This window comes from Ovis canadensis, chromosome 2 (assembly GCF_042477335.2).
Source record: "Ovis canadensis isolate MfBH-ARS-UI-01 breed Bighorn chromosome 2, ARS-UI_OviCan_v2, whole genome shotgun sequence".
In the NCBI taxonomy this organism is placed as follows: domain Eukaryota; kingdom Metazoa; phylum Chordata; class Mammalia; order Artiodactyla; family Bovidae; genus Ovis; species Ovis canadensis.
Window position 1 is genome coordinate 38433714 of NC_091246.1, and position 15430 is coordinate 38449143.

The 15430-nt window shown below is 51.8% G+C and overlaps 1 protein-coding gene across 13 annotated transcripts in view; it reads right to left on the reverse strand.

The window, feature by feature from the left end:
- Positions 1 to 15430, reverse strand: part of PTK2B (protein tyrosine kinase 2 beta) — a 138037-nt gene that overhangs the window by 19895 nt on the left and 102712 nt on the right. For all 13 annotated transcript variants that reach the window (XM_069575929.1, XM_069575926.1, XM_069575922.1 and 10 more), the window contains 16 exons: positions 13968 to 14047; positions 11532 to 11594; positions 10955 to 11009; positions 10377 to 10517; positions 9902 to 9976; positions 9185 to 9286; positions 8380 to 8497; positions 7775 to 7814; positions 7077 to 7123; positions 5916 to 5966; positions 5305 to 5402; positions 4500 to 4584; positions 3760 to 3860; positions 3407 to 3522; positions 339 to 439; positions 69 to 158 (listed from right to left, as the gene is read on the reverse strand). In XM_069575929.1, the coding sequence (XP_069432030.1) occupies positions 69 to 158; positions 339 to 439; positions 3407 to 3522; positions 3760 to 3860; positions 4500 to 4584; positions 5305 to 5402; positions 5916 to 5966; positions 7077 to 7123; positions 7775 to 7814; positions 8380 to 8497; positions 9185 to 9286; positions 9902 to 9976; positions 10377 to 10517; positions 10955 to 11009; positions 11532 to 11594; positions 13968 to 14047 (1363 nt within the window). The remainder of the gene's footprint in view (positions 1 to 68; positions 159 to 338; positions 440 to 3406; positions 3523 to 3759; positions 3861 to 4499; positions 4585 to 5304; positions 5403 to 5915; positions 5967 to 7076; positions 7124 to 7774; positions 7815 to 8379; positions 8498 to 9184; positions 9287 to 9901; positions 9977 to 10376; positions 10518 to 10954; positions 11010 to 11531; positions 11595 to 13967; positions 14048 to 15430) is intronic.

The window sequence follows — 15430 nt, forward strand, 5'->3', positions numbered from 1 at the left end:
CCCCCTGTTATCCTGGTCACAGAGAGGTAATCAAACCCTTGTCCACGCCCTATGGAGAGTCTGCTCACCAAACATCCAGACATCGCTGGCAGTCGTGAAGCGGCGGAAGTTGATGGACTCGGGGGACATCCATTTGATTGGCAGACGGGTCACAGAGGCTGTGGGTGGACCAAGGGTTTATGGGAGCTCTTAGAGAAGAATGATCCAGACTTATCCAGAAAGGCAGCTTACTCTCCAGAGACTGTTGGCCTAGACTTGCCTTATAGTCACCTTTTGGGGGGATTTTGGCTTCAGGAATGCCCTTTGGGGACAAAGCTGTAACACACCCCCCACCTCACCTTTGTAATACTCCTCATCCTCAATGTATCGGGAAAGGCCAAAGTCCCCCAGCTTCACACACTCCGGAGAGGCTACCAGGATGTTCCGGACAGCAATGTCCCTGGAAGGAGGCAGAGACCAGGGTGAGGTGGTTCATAACACTTCAGGGGGACAGACAGATGGACAGAGAGGCAGAGGAGAAGAGAGCTTCAGGGCCCCAGCCTCCGGAGGAGAATCAAGCAGCTTCTGTGGGTCAGCCCTTCCTGGCCCCACAATTCGTCTTGCTGGAACTTGGCTCAGGCAGGAGCCTTGGCTGGTCTTCCCTGCTGCTCACACACCCTGGTTGCCTCCTTGCATCTCGTTGCTGAGCCCTGTCTCCCATCATCCCTTCTCATGCATCTCCACCTCCAAGCCTGTCTTGTGTTCCCCATATTTGCTCCAGTCACTGCATGTATTGTCCCCTCTGCTGGGGATGCCGTCACCCTGCTCACACTTCAGGGAGGAAGCCTGACCACTTTCCTGATCACAATTAACCTCTCCTTGTTCTGTGACCCCACAGCTGCTCACAGCTCTCTTTCAGGGGGCACTGGGAGAGCCAGGACCTGGCTCAGAGTCCCTGGGAACCCCTGGTATGGAGGAGAATGGGGCAGAGAGCTGGAGGAACACACCTGGCAGCTGGCAAGTGAGAGGTGCCACCCAGAGCTGAGCTCTCACCCCCCCACTTCCATCCCCAACTCTGGGAGCCCTTACCCACTCAGTCATCTTGAATCCCCACATCACTTCTAACCCCAAACTGGCTTATCTATCTCTTGCTTCTCCCAGGCAGGTTCTGCAGCCCACTGTTTGTCTTTGTTATTGAAAAGATGACTTCAAAGCCTGACAATGTCACACAAGGATGCAAATCTATTATACCACTTTGCCCCATGACTGTTCACCCTAGAAGATGCTAGAAGATGAGCTTTACAAGGAAAGGGGTTTCTGTTTGTTTTGACTGTGACTTAATCCCAGAGCTTAGGACACTGCCTGGAGGCCCACAGGAAGAGTTCCATCATATTTGCTGCATGAGTGAGCGAATGAATGAGTGGATGCATATTACATCCCCCAACATCGCTGCACATAGTGTCAGCCATATGGCCCTGTATCTGAGGGGGATGGTGTTGGACTGAAGAATTCACCTGCTCATCCCAGGGCTTTGAATTGGATCATCGAGAAAGCAAGAGAGTTCCAGAAAAACATCTACTTCTTTATTGATTACACCAAAGCCTTTGACTGCGTGGATCACAACAAACTGTGGAAACTTCTGAAAGAGATGGGAATACCAGACCACCTGACCTGCCTCCTGAGAAATCTGTCAAGAAGCAGCAGTTAGAACCTGACATGGAACAATAGACTGGTTCCAAATTGGGAAAGGAGTACGTCAAGGCTGTATATTTTCACCTGCTTATTTAAATTATATGCATGCAAGTACATTATGCAAAATGCCAAGCTAGATGAAGCACAAGCTGGAATCAAGATTGCAGAGAGAAATATCAATTACCTCAGATATGCAGATGACATCACCCTTATGGCACAAAGCAAAGAGGAACTAAAGAGCCCCTTGATGAAAGTGAAATAGAAGAGTGAAAGAGATGGCTTAAAACATTCAAAAAATGAAGATCGTGGCATCTGGTCCCATCACTTCATGGGAAATAGATGGGGAAACGATGGAAACAGTGACAGACTTTGTTTTTTTGGGCTACAAAATCACTGCAGGTGGTGACTGCAGCCATGAAATTAAAAGATGCTTGCTCCTTGGAAGAAAAGCTATGACCAACCTAGACAGAATATTAAAAAGCAAAGACATTACTTTGCCAACAAAGGTGCGTCTAGTCAAAGCTATGGTTTTTCCAGTAGTCATGTATGGGTGTGAGAGCTGGACCATAAAGAGAGTTGAGTGCTGAAGAATTGATGCTTTTGAACTGTGGTGTTGGAGAAGACTCTTGAGAGTCCCTTGGACTGCAAGGAGATCCAACCAGTCAAGGAATTCAGTCCTGAACATTAATTGGAAGGATTGACGCTGAAAATGAAACACTGACACTTTGGCCACTTGTGAAGAACTGACTCAGTGGGAAAGACCCTGACGCTGGGAAAGATGGAAAGCAGGAGGAGGGTGGCAGAGGGTGAGATGGTTGGATGGCATCACTGACTTGATGGACATGAATTTGAGCAAGCTCCAGGAGATGGTGATGGACAGGGAAGCCTGGTGTGGGGCAGTCCATGGGGTTGCAAAGAAGTCGACATAACTGAGCAACTGAACTGAACTCTCTCCTCCAGAGGATCATATCCTCCATGATGGAGACCTCCCTTCAGGGAAGGGGACAAAGCCAGGTAGAGAAGGGACCAGTGCCACAGTCAGACGGAGGACTGGACTTGGCAGCTTGGAGGTGTCAGAGACCAGGGCAGTGCCACTCACTTGGGCTGGAAGGCCCGGGACCCCAGGATTGTCCTAGAGCTGCCAGAACCCAGTCTCTCCTGTTAGGCTGCTGCTGCTGCTGCTAAGTCGCTTCAGTCGTGTCCAACTCTGTGCGACCCCATGGATGGCAGCCCATCAGGCTCCCCCGTCCCTGGGATTCTCCAGGCAAGAACACTGGAGCGGGTTGCCATTTCCTTCTCCAATGCATGAAAATGAAAAGTGAAAGTGAAGTCGCTCAGTCGTGTCCAACTCTTCGCGACCCCATGGACTGCAGCCCACCCGGCTCCTCCGTCCATGGGATTTTCCAGGCAAGAGTCCTGGAGTGGGGTGCCATTGCCTTCTCCTGCTAGGCTGGGTGCCACCAAATGGAAATGCCAGAGAATAAGTGAGCAGCAAGCAGGGAAGTGATTTCCTGTACCCACAGGGATGTGGGCTACTGAGTTACAGGCAGACATCCCTGATTTCAGATTTCGTCTTCCTAGCAATCCTGGGAGGGACCTCTGGCTGTTGTACTTTTAGAGGGGGACATGGGTCCCAAGAAGGTGCTCAAGCTGTCACCTAAGCGGGACCAAAGCCAGGCCTTCAACCCTGGTCTGTGCCTGACCCCACCCTCTCCAGGCCCCTCCCCAGCCCCACCTGTGGACACAGTTGATGCTCTCCAGGTAGGCCATGGCCTTGCAGATCTGCAGCGAGTACAGGACAAGAGTGAGCACCTTCAGGCTGTTCTTGTTTCGCTCCAGGTAGTGGCCCAGCTGCAGGAAAGGGAAGACGCCTTGAGGATTCTGCCTGACCTGGGTGTGGAGCTGGGGGATGGGGGAGGGGACACCCAGGCTGGCAGAAGAATCTGGCAACTTCCTCTCCAAACAGCCTTGCCGGGAGTTAAGGGCCCCTGGCTCCAAATGCATCCTCCCTGGCCACCCCCTCCCCAGGTGCTGCTCCACTGCAGTCCAGCTGTCGTCACAGGGGTCCTCCTTGGCCCTCCAGCTCACCTCCCCGTAGGGGTACAGTTCCATGATGATCCAGGTGGGCTCCTCTTCAATGATGCCGATCAGCTTCACAATGTGTGGGTGGTCCAGGTTCCTCATGATCACTGCAAGTGGGGGTGAGAGGGTTAGGGTGAGGGGTTAGGTTTAGGGTTAGGGCGGGGTTAGGGGTTAGGTGTTATGCTTAGTGGTTAGGTGTTAGGGTTAGAGATTAGTGTTAGGAGCTAGGGATTAGGAGTTAGGGTTAGGGTTTAGGGGTTAGGGATTAGGGTTGGGGTGAGGTATTAGGGTTCGGGGTTAGGAATTAGGTTTAGGGTTGGGGTTGGGGTTAGGGTTTAGGGGTTAGGGTTAGCGTTTAGGGTTATGGTTAGGGATTAAGGTTAGGGTTTGGGCTAGTGTTTAGGTTTAGGGTTAGGGTAGGGTTAGCTGTTAGAGTTATGGTTAGGTGTTAGGGTTAGCGGTTAGGTGTTAGGGTTAGGGTGAGGGGTTTGGTTTAGGTGCTAGGGACTAGGAACTAGGGGTTAGGGATAGGTGCTCCAGCGCCTCAAAGGTCCAAAGCAACAATCAAGGTCTGCTGGCAGGACTCAGAGCCAAGGGTGCAGCCTGTTCTCCCTGCGGATATCAGCTCTGTTCACTGCCTCCCTGATCTCCACCGCAGATGCTTCAACCCCTTCCCGCTTCCCGGTCTGCATAGTCTCCAGGCTTTTTTCCAGCCCCTGTGCTGGTGTCTCCCCAGGGACACCTACCTGCCTCACTCATGAACTTCTCCTTGTTATCTAGAGTGCAGTCTTTCTTGCAGGTCTTCACAGCCACGTTGATCATCTCCCCTTTCTGCAATAAGAGTGTGTCCAGGGACCCTCAGTTCTGTCCAGAGCTCCCCACACCGGCGTCCCCAGTAGACAGGTGACATCTGGGTCTCTGCAAAGCCTGCACTCCCTATCTCTTCCCCTCCTCTCCTCCACACCTGCTTCCTCCTGATCAGGAACATTTGGACTGGAGGAACGTTGAAGATCAGATCTCTTGAGCCCCTGGCTGTCCAGGTGAGGACACAGAGGCTGGGGGTCCACGTGACCTGCCCAAAGTTAGCGAGTGTTTGCAGGTCACATGCAAGGCCATTGTCAGTCATGGCGTCCAGGCCTTTTTCTCTTTATTGTTGGTTTTTACAATTTTGCTTTTCCCCCAGGCCTGGTTGAAGCACAAACACAAAGGCAAACTTGTCCAGCCCCATCAGCGACCTTGGAGCCCACCTTCCCTTTCTCACAACTGCTTCACATGGAGCTTCCCCCTTCATGTTCTCCCATAAGAGTCAGTCCCCACCACTGGGCCCCATCCCGTGCCCCATAGATGTTGCCTCTCTTCCGATCCCTGCAATTGCAGCCTTTCTGGGAAATGACTCTTGTTTTCATCACTCTCTGCGTATTTCATAAACACTGCAAAGGCCAAATATGTGAATTTCCACACACCACAGCACACCCCCCTCCCCCAGCACTAGAGTATTTGAGCTCCTTTCTCTTTCTATGGAAGAACAGAACTTGCATATCACAAACTCACATGATTTGTGTAGACACCTTCATAGACCTCCCCAAAAAAGCCTTCACCAAGAATACGATTCAGGACCACATCTTCCCGGGTGATGCCATACTGTGGGCCTGCACAGGTGATAAAACAGACAGTTCTGGGGCACAGAAACTGGTTGGTATCTCCTGGGAATCCAAGAATTGATGTCCCTGGGGATTCTGAATGCCCATATTCCTGGGATTCTGAGTATCCAGAGGCTCTAACACCAGGCTCCGACCCCTCCTGCCCAGGTGTGACCAGACCTCCCCCACCAACGCCTCAGCCAGGAACCAGGGGCTAGGCTGGGAAAGGGGGTCTAGAAGGTTCCATTGTCTCAGACTTGGGAAAGCTGAGTCCCATGTCCATGCTCTTGGCACACTCCTCCACCACAGACACACCAAGGGTCAATGGTGATGGGATAAAAACAGTGATCTCTGCTTTCAAATCACAGGTGCCTCACTCAGCTATGTCCCTGGCTGAGACACACATGGAAGACGACACAGGAAGGAAAGAAAGTCCCCTGTGATGTCATATGTGTCCTCAGATGTCACTTCCCACGGCCCTGGCGGTGGTTGGCATGGGGTGGGGGGCGGTCAGGGATCTACCTCCTTGTCTTCGTAGGGTCTCGTCAGGGATCTCAGCATAGATGTCTGATTCTGAAATGACAGGAGGACACCCTATGGGCAAGATGCCTTGAGGGGGGCATTACCAGGAACCAGGTATGAGCCCTCTTCCTGCCCCGCCTGCCACAGGTCAGTGGAACTAAGCTGACATCAGTGGGAGGGGCTTGGGGAGGAGCCAGGGGAGAACAGTTCTCCCCCAGGTATCTGGGTAGCCACAGGGTCCAGGGTCCTCGGCCTGAATCCCTCCTTGATGCTGCCGCCTGGCTGTTTAGGGCAAGTTGGTTCATCTCCTTTAATCTGCTTCCCTTTCTGTGAAATGACTATTTCTGGGGAATGTAAATATTAAAGAAAGCAATATCGATTATGTATTTAACACTGTCATGAACTGAATGTTTGTGTCCTCTCAAATGCATATGTTGAAACCCTGACCCCAGGAGTGGTGGTGTTTGAAGGGGTCTTTGGGAGGTGATTAGGGTTAGATGAAGTCATGAGGGTGGGGCCCCCATGGTGGGATGAGTGTCTTTAGAAGAAGAGGAAGAGAGACTAGAGCTCTCCATCTGTGCACCACATGAGGACACAGAGAAGGCGGCTGTCTGCAAGCCACAAAGAGAGACCTCACCAGGACCCCACCACACTGGCACCTGGATCTTGGACTTCCACCTCCAGAGCTGTCAGAAATCATTGTTGTTTAAGCTCCCCAGTCTGTGGCTTTTTTATGAAGCCTGAGCTGACCAAGACAAACATGGTGCCCTATACTAGCTGCCTAACATGTTTGTGCTCATGTTCAGTTGCTAAGTCGTGTCCAGCTCTTTTCAACCCCATGGACTGTAGCCTTGCCTGGGATTCTCGAGGCAAGAATATTGGAGTGGATTGCAATTTCCTTCTCCAGCAATCTTCCTGACCCAGGGATCTAACCTATGTCTCTTGTGTCTCTTGCATTGGCAGGTCAGTTCTTTACCATTGAGACGCAAGGGAAGCCCCGCCCAATACATGTTAGCTATTTTGATATTTTTAGCTGTCATTGAGCAGTCATAGGAAAAGTTCATTCTTCTGTAACTTTGAGGGAATCCTTCAGGATGCCACAAGAGCAGGCAGAAGGGAGGTTCTGGGTGCAGGCAGAGGACAGCAGGTGGGCAGGCTTACCTATGCTGCAGCTTTCCGAGAGGTGGGGCCGCCGAGCCTCCAGGTTTCTACAGGAGGAGAGGACAGGGCAGGAGCCATGTGAGCTCAGAGCCTGGCAGTGCCCACCCAGGGCAGCCTCATTCCCCCTCTCTTCCTCCCACCCTGCCTGGAGAAGCAGCGTGTTCTGATGGCACTAAGCTGGGAGCATGGCCCAGGCCACCAGGAGACAGGAGGGAGGTTTTCTTGCTAAGTCGTTTCAGTCGTGTCCAACTCTGTGACCCTATGGACTGTAGCCTGCCAGGCCCTTCTGTCCATGGGATTCCCCAGGCAAGAGTACTGGAGTGGGTTGCCATGCCCTTCTCCAGAAGATCTTCCCAACCCAGGGACTGAACCCATGTCTCTTACACTGGCAGGCAGGTGCTTTACCACTAGCGCCACCTGAGGGGACAGCAGCAATCCACCCCCGCCTCCGCCTTCCCCCACCCAAGATGGTGCCAGGTGGCTTTAGGACACAGGAATAACCCTGCACGAATTTACTGGGAGAAATTTACTGGTGAAAAATAACCACTTGTGAAATGCTGGAATTACAGCATTTTCTCCTGGGGGCCAGAAACTGGAAAACGTGGTGGGGCAGGCCCCCTCCCTGTTCGGTCTGCCTTTGTAAGGAAGACATGGGCTGAGGACGGGGCCGGTTCTCTCTCGCGGCTGGTTGTACTCACAGCGTGGGGATCTGGGGCAGACTGTTCCGCTTCTCACCATCTGGGGAGAGGAGAGGAAGAAGGGGAGCTGGAACCAGGGACACAGGGTCCCAGATGGATGACGGACCTCATTGCTTCTACCAGCCGACACAAAGGAGACCCCTCCCGCCACTCTATAGCCCCTGAGAGTTGGAGTGGAAGCTGGATAGGCTGTTGCCCTGAACCGGAGCCCTTTAGCACTAAGAAGCAACTCTCAGACTTCCTCTGCCACTGTCACACGTCCCAGCCTGACCCTTGCTTTCTGATTCCATCCCCAGACAGGACGGACCAGCAATGTTCTGGCAACAGCTTTGATCTTCCCAGGGTGACAAAGATCTCTCCATCAGAAGTTGCCCCCAGCACCCCGTGCCACCCTTGGTCAGCGGGGCCAGGGCTGTAGCCAAGCATCTGGGATGGGATCACAGGGAGTGTCCAGCAGGGCTTGGGGAGTCCCTCCCCACACTTCGAAATGCTCTTCATTCACATATCCGTCGATGGTTTAGCTTTCCCTGCTCCTCCCCAGAGGCTTGGCTCGGGTATGCCACCCACTGCCTGTTGGGCCAGGTTACCTTCGAGTGGAAACACACCTTTTTTGGTTCGAATGATGAGAGAGCCCTTGTGCTCCCCTTGCAGCCTGCAGTAACCATCTACGAGGTCAGCCATGTTCTCGGCCTCTGCCAGAGAGGAGGTTTTGATGGACAAGGACTGCAGGGAAGAGACCAGCCAAGGATGAGACCCCAGAGCCTTGGCTAGAGTCAACCCCACGGGACTGCAGGACTTCTAACCATGGCTTGCCTGGACTCCACCAGCTCCTCTTCTGGGGCTCGGCTTGTATTCTCCATTGCCACCAGGGGGCGCTCTCGTCACCCCACCCAACTGACCACCTTACACTCCAGGAAGGGAATTCCTTTTTCTAGTCACTGAGCACAGAGCACATGCCTTGTATGCTTGAGCAGAAAGGGAGAAAAGGGAAGAGGGAGGGAGTGGGGCAGAGGACACGTGGATGAAAGGACGGGCATACAATCTGTTTGTGGTCTGAGGTCTCTCTCGTTCTCCCACCTACAAAAAGCCATGGGTCCCCAAGGTCTTGGTTCTGAGTCATTGTTTCCTGTTCACAGTTAGACCTCTGATCTGTACCTTGATTTCTGGTCACTTTACTCCTGCCCTCCCCCAAACTTCCTACAACTTCTTTCTTGACATTTTTAACAACAGTTTTTCTTCCTGATATACTTTTCATCCTTTTCATCCTTTTCATCCTTTTCATAGTTTGACATCATCCTGCTACCTGGTCTAAGAACTAGGTGCCCTTTACTTAACAAGATCTCAGCAGCCAGGGAAGCCGTGGCCAGGCTGGCCTGAGCAGGCATGCCCAGTGTTCTCAGAGATGCTCACCTGGGGAGCGCCTTCGATGCCCAGCTGCAGTACCGCCTGGCCCTCCTCCAGAGGGAGGCACCTGATGGATTTGATCTGCTTGAACTCAGCCAGGCAGGTGGGCTGTGGGAAAGGAGGGGTTCCTTCAGACCATCCCATTCCTGGGATCGGGCCACGAGGATTGATCAGTATGGGGTGGGGGTAGGGAGCGAGGAAGAACCAGGCATTGGAGTCTCTTGGCGGGGATGAAGAGGGAATCAAAGACCACTCAGGTTAGAAGGATCACCTAGCCCAAGCCCCTTGCAGAAGAAAAAATGAGCCTGGAAAGAGTCAAGGTTTGTCCACGGTCATATGCCAAGCTGGTGGTAGGGCCAGGGCTGGACCTGGTTCTTCTGACTCCCAGGGACATGATAGCCCCATATGCCACTGAAAGAGCAACTACTATTGCCAGAAAAGCAACAGTAGTATCCTTCCCTCTTCCCCTCCCCCACCTTACCCACACCTGTCCCCACCCCCTCTGTGCCAGGGGCAGTCCCAGGGATGTAATGGCCCACGCTCCCCAGGCCATTATCCCAAATAGCCTCCCCACAGCTGCTGATACCAAGAACCTCTCTGCTCTCAGCAATGGTGTGGAAGAACCGATGGGACAGGCCAGGATGGGAGGCAGCCAAAAGGGAAAGAGCACTCTGCCTGGAGCTGGGTGGGGCCTGCCCCCCTCCCTACCCCATCTCTCTCTACCTTTGCATCTTGACTTGTCAGCTGGCGGATGCCTTTAGGGCCAATGACCAGGTCCACAGTAATGTTCCATCCTTGCTGGAATCAAAGGAGAGACAGGTTGTTGCCTCTGTTCTGTCTGCCCGTATTTCAGAGGCTTGAAAACAGTTCACTAGCTAGACATGTCTCCTGGGCCCTCCAGCTCCTTCCATCCTAACCTCCCACCATACAGATCACTCTGCTCCCAACACTCTGCCAGCACTGCCCACCTCCTCCCAGAGTTGGAGCCAAGGTTTCAGCTCCCTTTGGCAAGCAAGTAGCTTAGTATTAGTTGCATTTTCAGATATACTGGGGGAGGTCCTGGTGCCACAGAACCTACAAGCAGTAGGTTGGAGGGTTGTCTCGACCCCCATCCCCACCCTGAGTTGCCCCCGTGGCCGGCTCTCCAGAGAGACTTGGGATTTGGGTCAGGGGGAGAATGAAAAGAGGGCGGTGTTACAATGAGTTCACAGCGATAGGTCTCCTGGTCAATGTTGGCGAAGCCTGCGAGGGTGTTGAAGAACTTCATGACGCACTCCTCCTCCCGGAGTGAGGCGTACTGCTGGAACGTCTGCTGGATCATCTTCCGGAACTGCTTGGGCTGGGTGAGAGGGTCAGGGGTGAGCGGGGCCCGATTCCTTCCCTTAGGATCTCACCGCAGGCCTGCGCACTGCTGTAGGACAGTTCCTTAGGCCTCTGTAGACCGTGAGGGCAGTGGTGATCTCTTACACCATGGTGGTCTCAAGGGAGCTCACCATGGCCCTGGGAGGCAGGCACGGGTGGTAGCACCCCCGGTGCTCAGGCCATAGAGCTAACTGGCCTTTGATGTGGAACTAGAGCAGGGTTTCTTGATTCCCGGCCACAGATGGGCCCACGGGATGCATGGAGCAGTCCCAGGTCCAGATGGCCTAAGGCAGCACAGACACCCTGGCTTGCCCAAGGGTCCCCAGCTCCATCCCTTATAGATCTATTCCTTGGGCGACATAAGGGAGACATGAAGGGAGTCTTTCTGGGCTCTTCATCTACTGGTTTCCTCACCTTTAAGTTCTCCTGCATTTGCCTTGGGAAAAACAGGTCCAGGCCCACTTCTTTCCTGAAAGTAAGGGGGAAAAAGCAGAATTTGAGTTCACTTTGGTGGCTCAAATGGTAAAGAACTGCCTGCGTTGCGTGAGACCCAGGTTCGATCCCTGGGTCAGGAAGATCCTCTGGAGAAGGAAATGGCAACCCACTCCAGTGTTCTTGTCTGGAGAACCCCAGGGATGGTGGAGCCTGGTGGGCTGCCGTCTATGGGGTCGCACAGAGTCAGACACGACTGAAGCAACTTAGCAGCAGCAGCAGCAACCCACTCCAGTATTCTTGCCTGGAGAATTCCATGGACAGAGGAGCCTGGTGGGCTACCATCCATGGGGTTGCAAAGAATTGGACAAGACTGAGTGATTAATAATTTCTATATCCCCAACTCAGGACTTTGGGCCAATCAGGGAAAGGTGAGCACACCAGGGAGATGCGTCTTGCCTGGCTCTGGTCTGGGGATGGAGGTGTATAGGAGGTGAGCAAGAAGAGCAAAGCAGGAGAGGGGAAGGGAAGAGAGGCTGGGGCCAGTCCCAGGACTTACTCCAGGAGCTCGAAGTTGGACTTTTTGTCAAGTGCATTGTGGGGCATGTCCTTGAAGAACCGCCTGCAGAGAGAGAAGCCACAGGCCATCAGAGCTGGGCCACCCAACGCCCACATGTTGGCCCAGAAGCACCCTCCCCTGCCGGATGTGGGAACCACTAGGAGGGAGAAAGGAAGGAGAGGTGAAAAATTCATCTATGAATTTTAGAAAACCCACAAATTTCCTTCCTAGGAAAGACTCCAGTTGTACTCAAGGGTGTCCACCTCTGGCTTATGCAGTTGGTGGGCAGAGGAGGAGGACAGGGGTTCTACCAGTGGTCTCTAAAAATAAATGACCCAAAGCAGCCAACACTCGACTTATAGCTGAGAAACACTGACATCCACATTTTAGGTTCTGTGTTCCCTTTGTGACTTCCTTTGCCCTCATTTGCTACCTCTGAAAATCTATGTGTATGCATGCAAACAATTATAAAATATAGTACACATAAAAACTTTAGCATTTATGAGACAGAAGAAGAAAATAAAACAAATCCATAATCCTGGCACCTGGGGTGACGTCTGTTAAATTTTTATACATATTCTTTAAGTATGATTTTCCCTTAAAATATATGTCTTCATAGAGATTTTTAGGTATTACTTATTTATAATAATTATTTACGTGGAGACCAATTAGCCAATACTATTTGTCTTATCTTCCCTTCCCTGTTTGGATCATTGTGTCTAGTAATTTCTTCAACTGTTGCAGACATTGTCCCACTCCTGATCATACATTAGTAACTCAGTGTTACTTTAACTCATGTGTCCTTGTGCACATCTGGGAATAGTTTTATGCTTTTGATACCATAAGCAGAGAAGGGCAAGTAACTTATGATTCATAAACAATAAATTTACAAAATTTACAGTGTTTAGGAAAGACTGTGGTTAGGCCTTCATCTCACACTTTATTCTAAATATTTATTCTAGATAGATTAAAGGGAAAATGTTAATAATGAAATTATTTTAAAACTGGAAGAAAAGCTAGAGAAATATTCTCAAATCATGGAACTGAGAAGAATATCTAAAGCATGAAATCATAGAAGAGAGCTACATAAAAACTTAAAACATGTAGTGCTATGTCCTTAACAGTTTTTATTAAATGGTATTTTTGAACATATTGTCAATCAAGATAAGTAATAATAATTATGGTCCCGATTTTAGAGGAAAAAAAATACATTGGAAAAAACCTGACTTGGAGCTACTCTGCTAATGGAGGTTATCTCTGGTTAATGGAATTTCAAATGATTTTAGTCACCTTTTCTCCTTCCCTACGTGTTCCAAATACTCCACATTGTACAAGGCAGCATGGCCATCCGCAACGCCCCCTGGGTTGGGTGAGCTGCAAATGTACTTCCAGGTAACTGACCATATTGGCATGCTGCATGCAGTTAAGTAACTCTACAAAATAAATGTCAGCACGTGTCCACCAGCAAAGAGGTCTTCAGATCTTTCACGGTTACCCAGCCATACAAATTCATACTGTGCCCTCACCGTGTGCCAGGAGAAGGCGGCACCAACCCTGAGTTCAAGGATTTGATGGATTTCAGACTAGTGCATGTGAGCCGCTCGGCATCTGACAGAGTGGTGGATACATACGGCCTTATGGCCAATCCGTGCAGGGCGGGGTAGGTGGGGTGGACCTGGGCAATGGGAGACTTCCAGACTGAGAGACCCTGGAGTGGGCACTGTAGGAAGAGCCCAGGGTCACACTGCCTGTTTTCAAGGTGTGCTTCACAGGCGTGCGCCGAGGTTTTCTAAGAATGTTGAGGGAAAGCAAACAACTTTGGGGACTTCCTTGGTGGCTCAGTGGTAAAGAACTAGTCTGTAGTGCAGGAGATGCAGGTTCGATCCCTGTGTTGGGAAGATCTCCTGGAGGAGGAAATGGCAACCCACTCCAGTATTCTTGCCTGGAGAATCCTACAGACAGTGGAGCCTGGTGGGCTACAGTCTGTGGGGTCACAGAGTCAGAAATGACTGAGTGTCTGAGCTGGATGATTTACTAACTCTGTACACATCTATTAGCACCTATTGGAGCAGGGGATACAGCAGTGAGCAACACAGATGGAATCCCAGCATTTGAGTATCTCCCAGAAGCTTGCCTAGTATTCAAAGGAACGTTTACTGGATCACCTGGATGGCAGGTAGAAGGAAGAAGCCAGAGCCTGGAGGCAAGAACAGTGGCAGTGAAAGGCAGACAGGGGACACCGACCAGAGAGAGGGCTGGCGCCTCTCTTCCCAGGGCCAGACGGTGAGCACCTCGGGGCCTTACCATCTGTCAGCCACCCCTTGTCCCCTTCCGGCTCTCACATTCCTGCCTTGGAGGAGAGTCCAAGCTGGCCGAGAGCCCAGTGGAGGAGGGAGGAGCAGGCAACCTCCCTGGAGTGGCCCGGCGGCCACCTACCTGAGCTCCAGACAGCCCAGCTGCAGGGCCATCCCCTCGCTGACCTTGCTGGCATAGCGCTGCATGTAGTCGTTCCGGAGCTGGCAGGGAGAAAGGCCACGGTTCAGACTCCCGCCCTCGCTCCCCATTTCCCTGAGATGAGCAGAGGCCCCAGGAGGTGGAGGGGGCTTTGAACACCATCCTGCTGCCCTGAGTGGTCTCTCATCCCTCCCCCCACAAATGCACAACCACATAGCAGGAGGGGGAGGTGCCCTGGGTAGTGTTGATTGTGCCCCCACAGGCGTGATCGAGTTTTTGAAGTACTTTCAAAGCACATTTTTTTAAGCGTCCACAAGGCAGGAAGTTCAGGTTCCCCTCTCCCACCCCTCACTTTGGAGATAAAGAAACTGGGAATGGGGGGAGGAGTTAGTCATTTATTCTGGCTTCCCGATGGTTCAGCGGTAAAGAATCCTCCTGCAGTGCAGGAGACACAGATGAGGGTTTGACCCCTGGGTTGGGAAGATCCTCTGGAGGAGGGCATGGCAACCCACTCCAGGATTCTAGCCTGGAGAGGCGAGAGGGGCCTGGCGGACTACAGTCCTTGGGTTTGCAAAGAGTCGGACGTGACTGAGCGGCTGAGCACACACGCACACAGTAATTTACCCAAAGCCTTGTTGGTAAGTAGTGACGGATGTCACTCAAGATATGAGAAATGTCTGGCTCGGTCTCTAGAGGACTGGGAGGGAGACGTAGGCTGGGGCAAAGGCCAGACACAAAACGGCTGTGGCAGCTCTCTTGCACGTAGTGCTTATTTGCCGCCATGTCTTGTGCTGGGCACCTCAGGGGCACTACAGCCAGGAGTGCGGTGAGCTCCAAACAGCTCATGGAAGTCAGTTATTAAGTTTTCCAAAATCTTGTGAGCTGCTTGATATATTAATCTTTTGAAATAGGCCAAGATGGGAGTATTTGATTTAGTTAGTTGCTAAGTTGTATTTGACTCTTGTGACCCCACAGACTGTAGCCCATCAGGTTCCTCTGTCCATGGGATTTCCCAACTAAGAATACTGGAGTGGATTGCCATTTCCTTTTACAGGGGAGCTTCTGGACCCAGGTCTCCTGCACTGCAGGTGGATTCTTTACTGCCTGAGCTACCAGGGGTTATTTACACCATGGAAATTGGCAAGTACTACAAATCAGAGAGTTGGTTTACAAGAACACTGCTAGTACTATATAGTTAGGTCTTCATGGCAGCCCAGTAATGTACGTATTCTTATCATCCCCTTTTCATAGAAGAGGAAACAACCTCATGCAGGTAAATTAGGTCCCGAGGGGTTTCAGGTTGAGAAGTGGCAAACCTGGGCTAGAAACAGGCGTGTCAGACAGCTGAGCCTGTGTGCTATGATTGCTCCCCTTCTCTTTGGACTTGCTCTGCTTGCTTCCCCAGCCAGGTCGTCTGGGTAGAAAATAGCCACTAGGAAAATCCA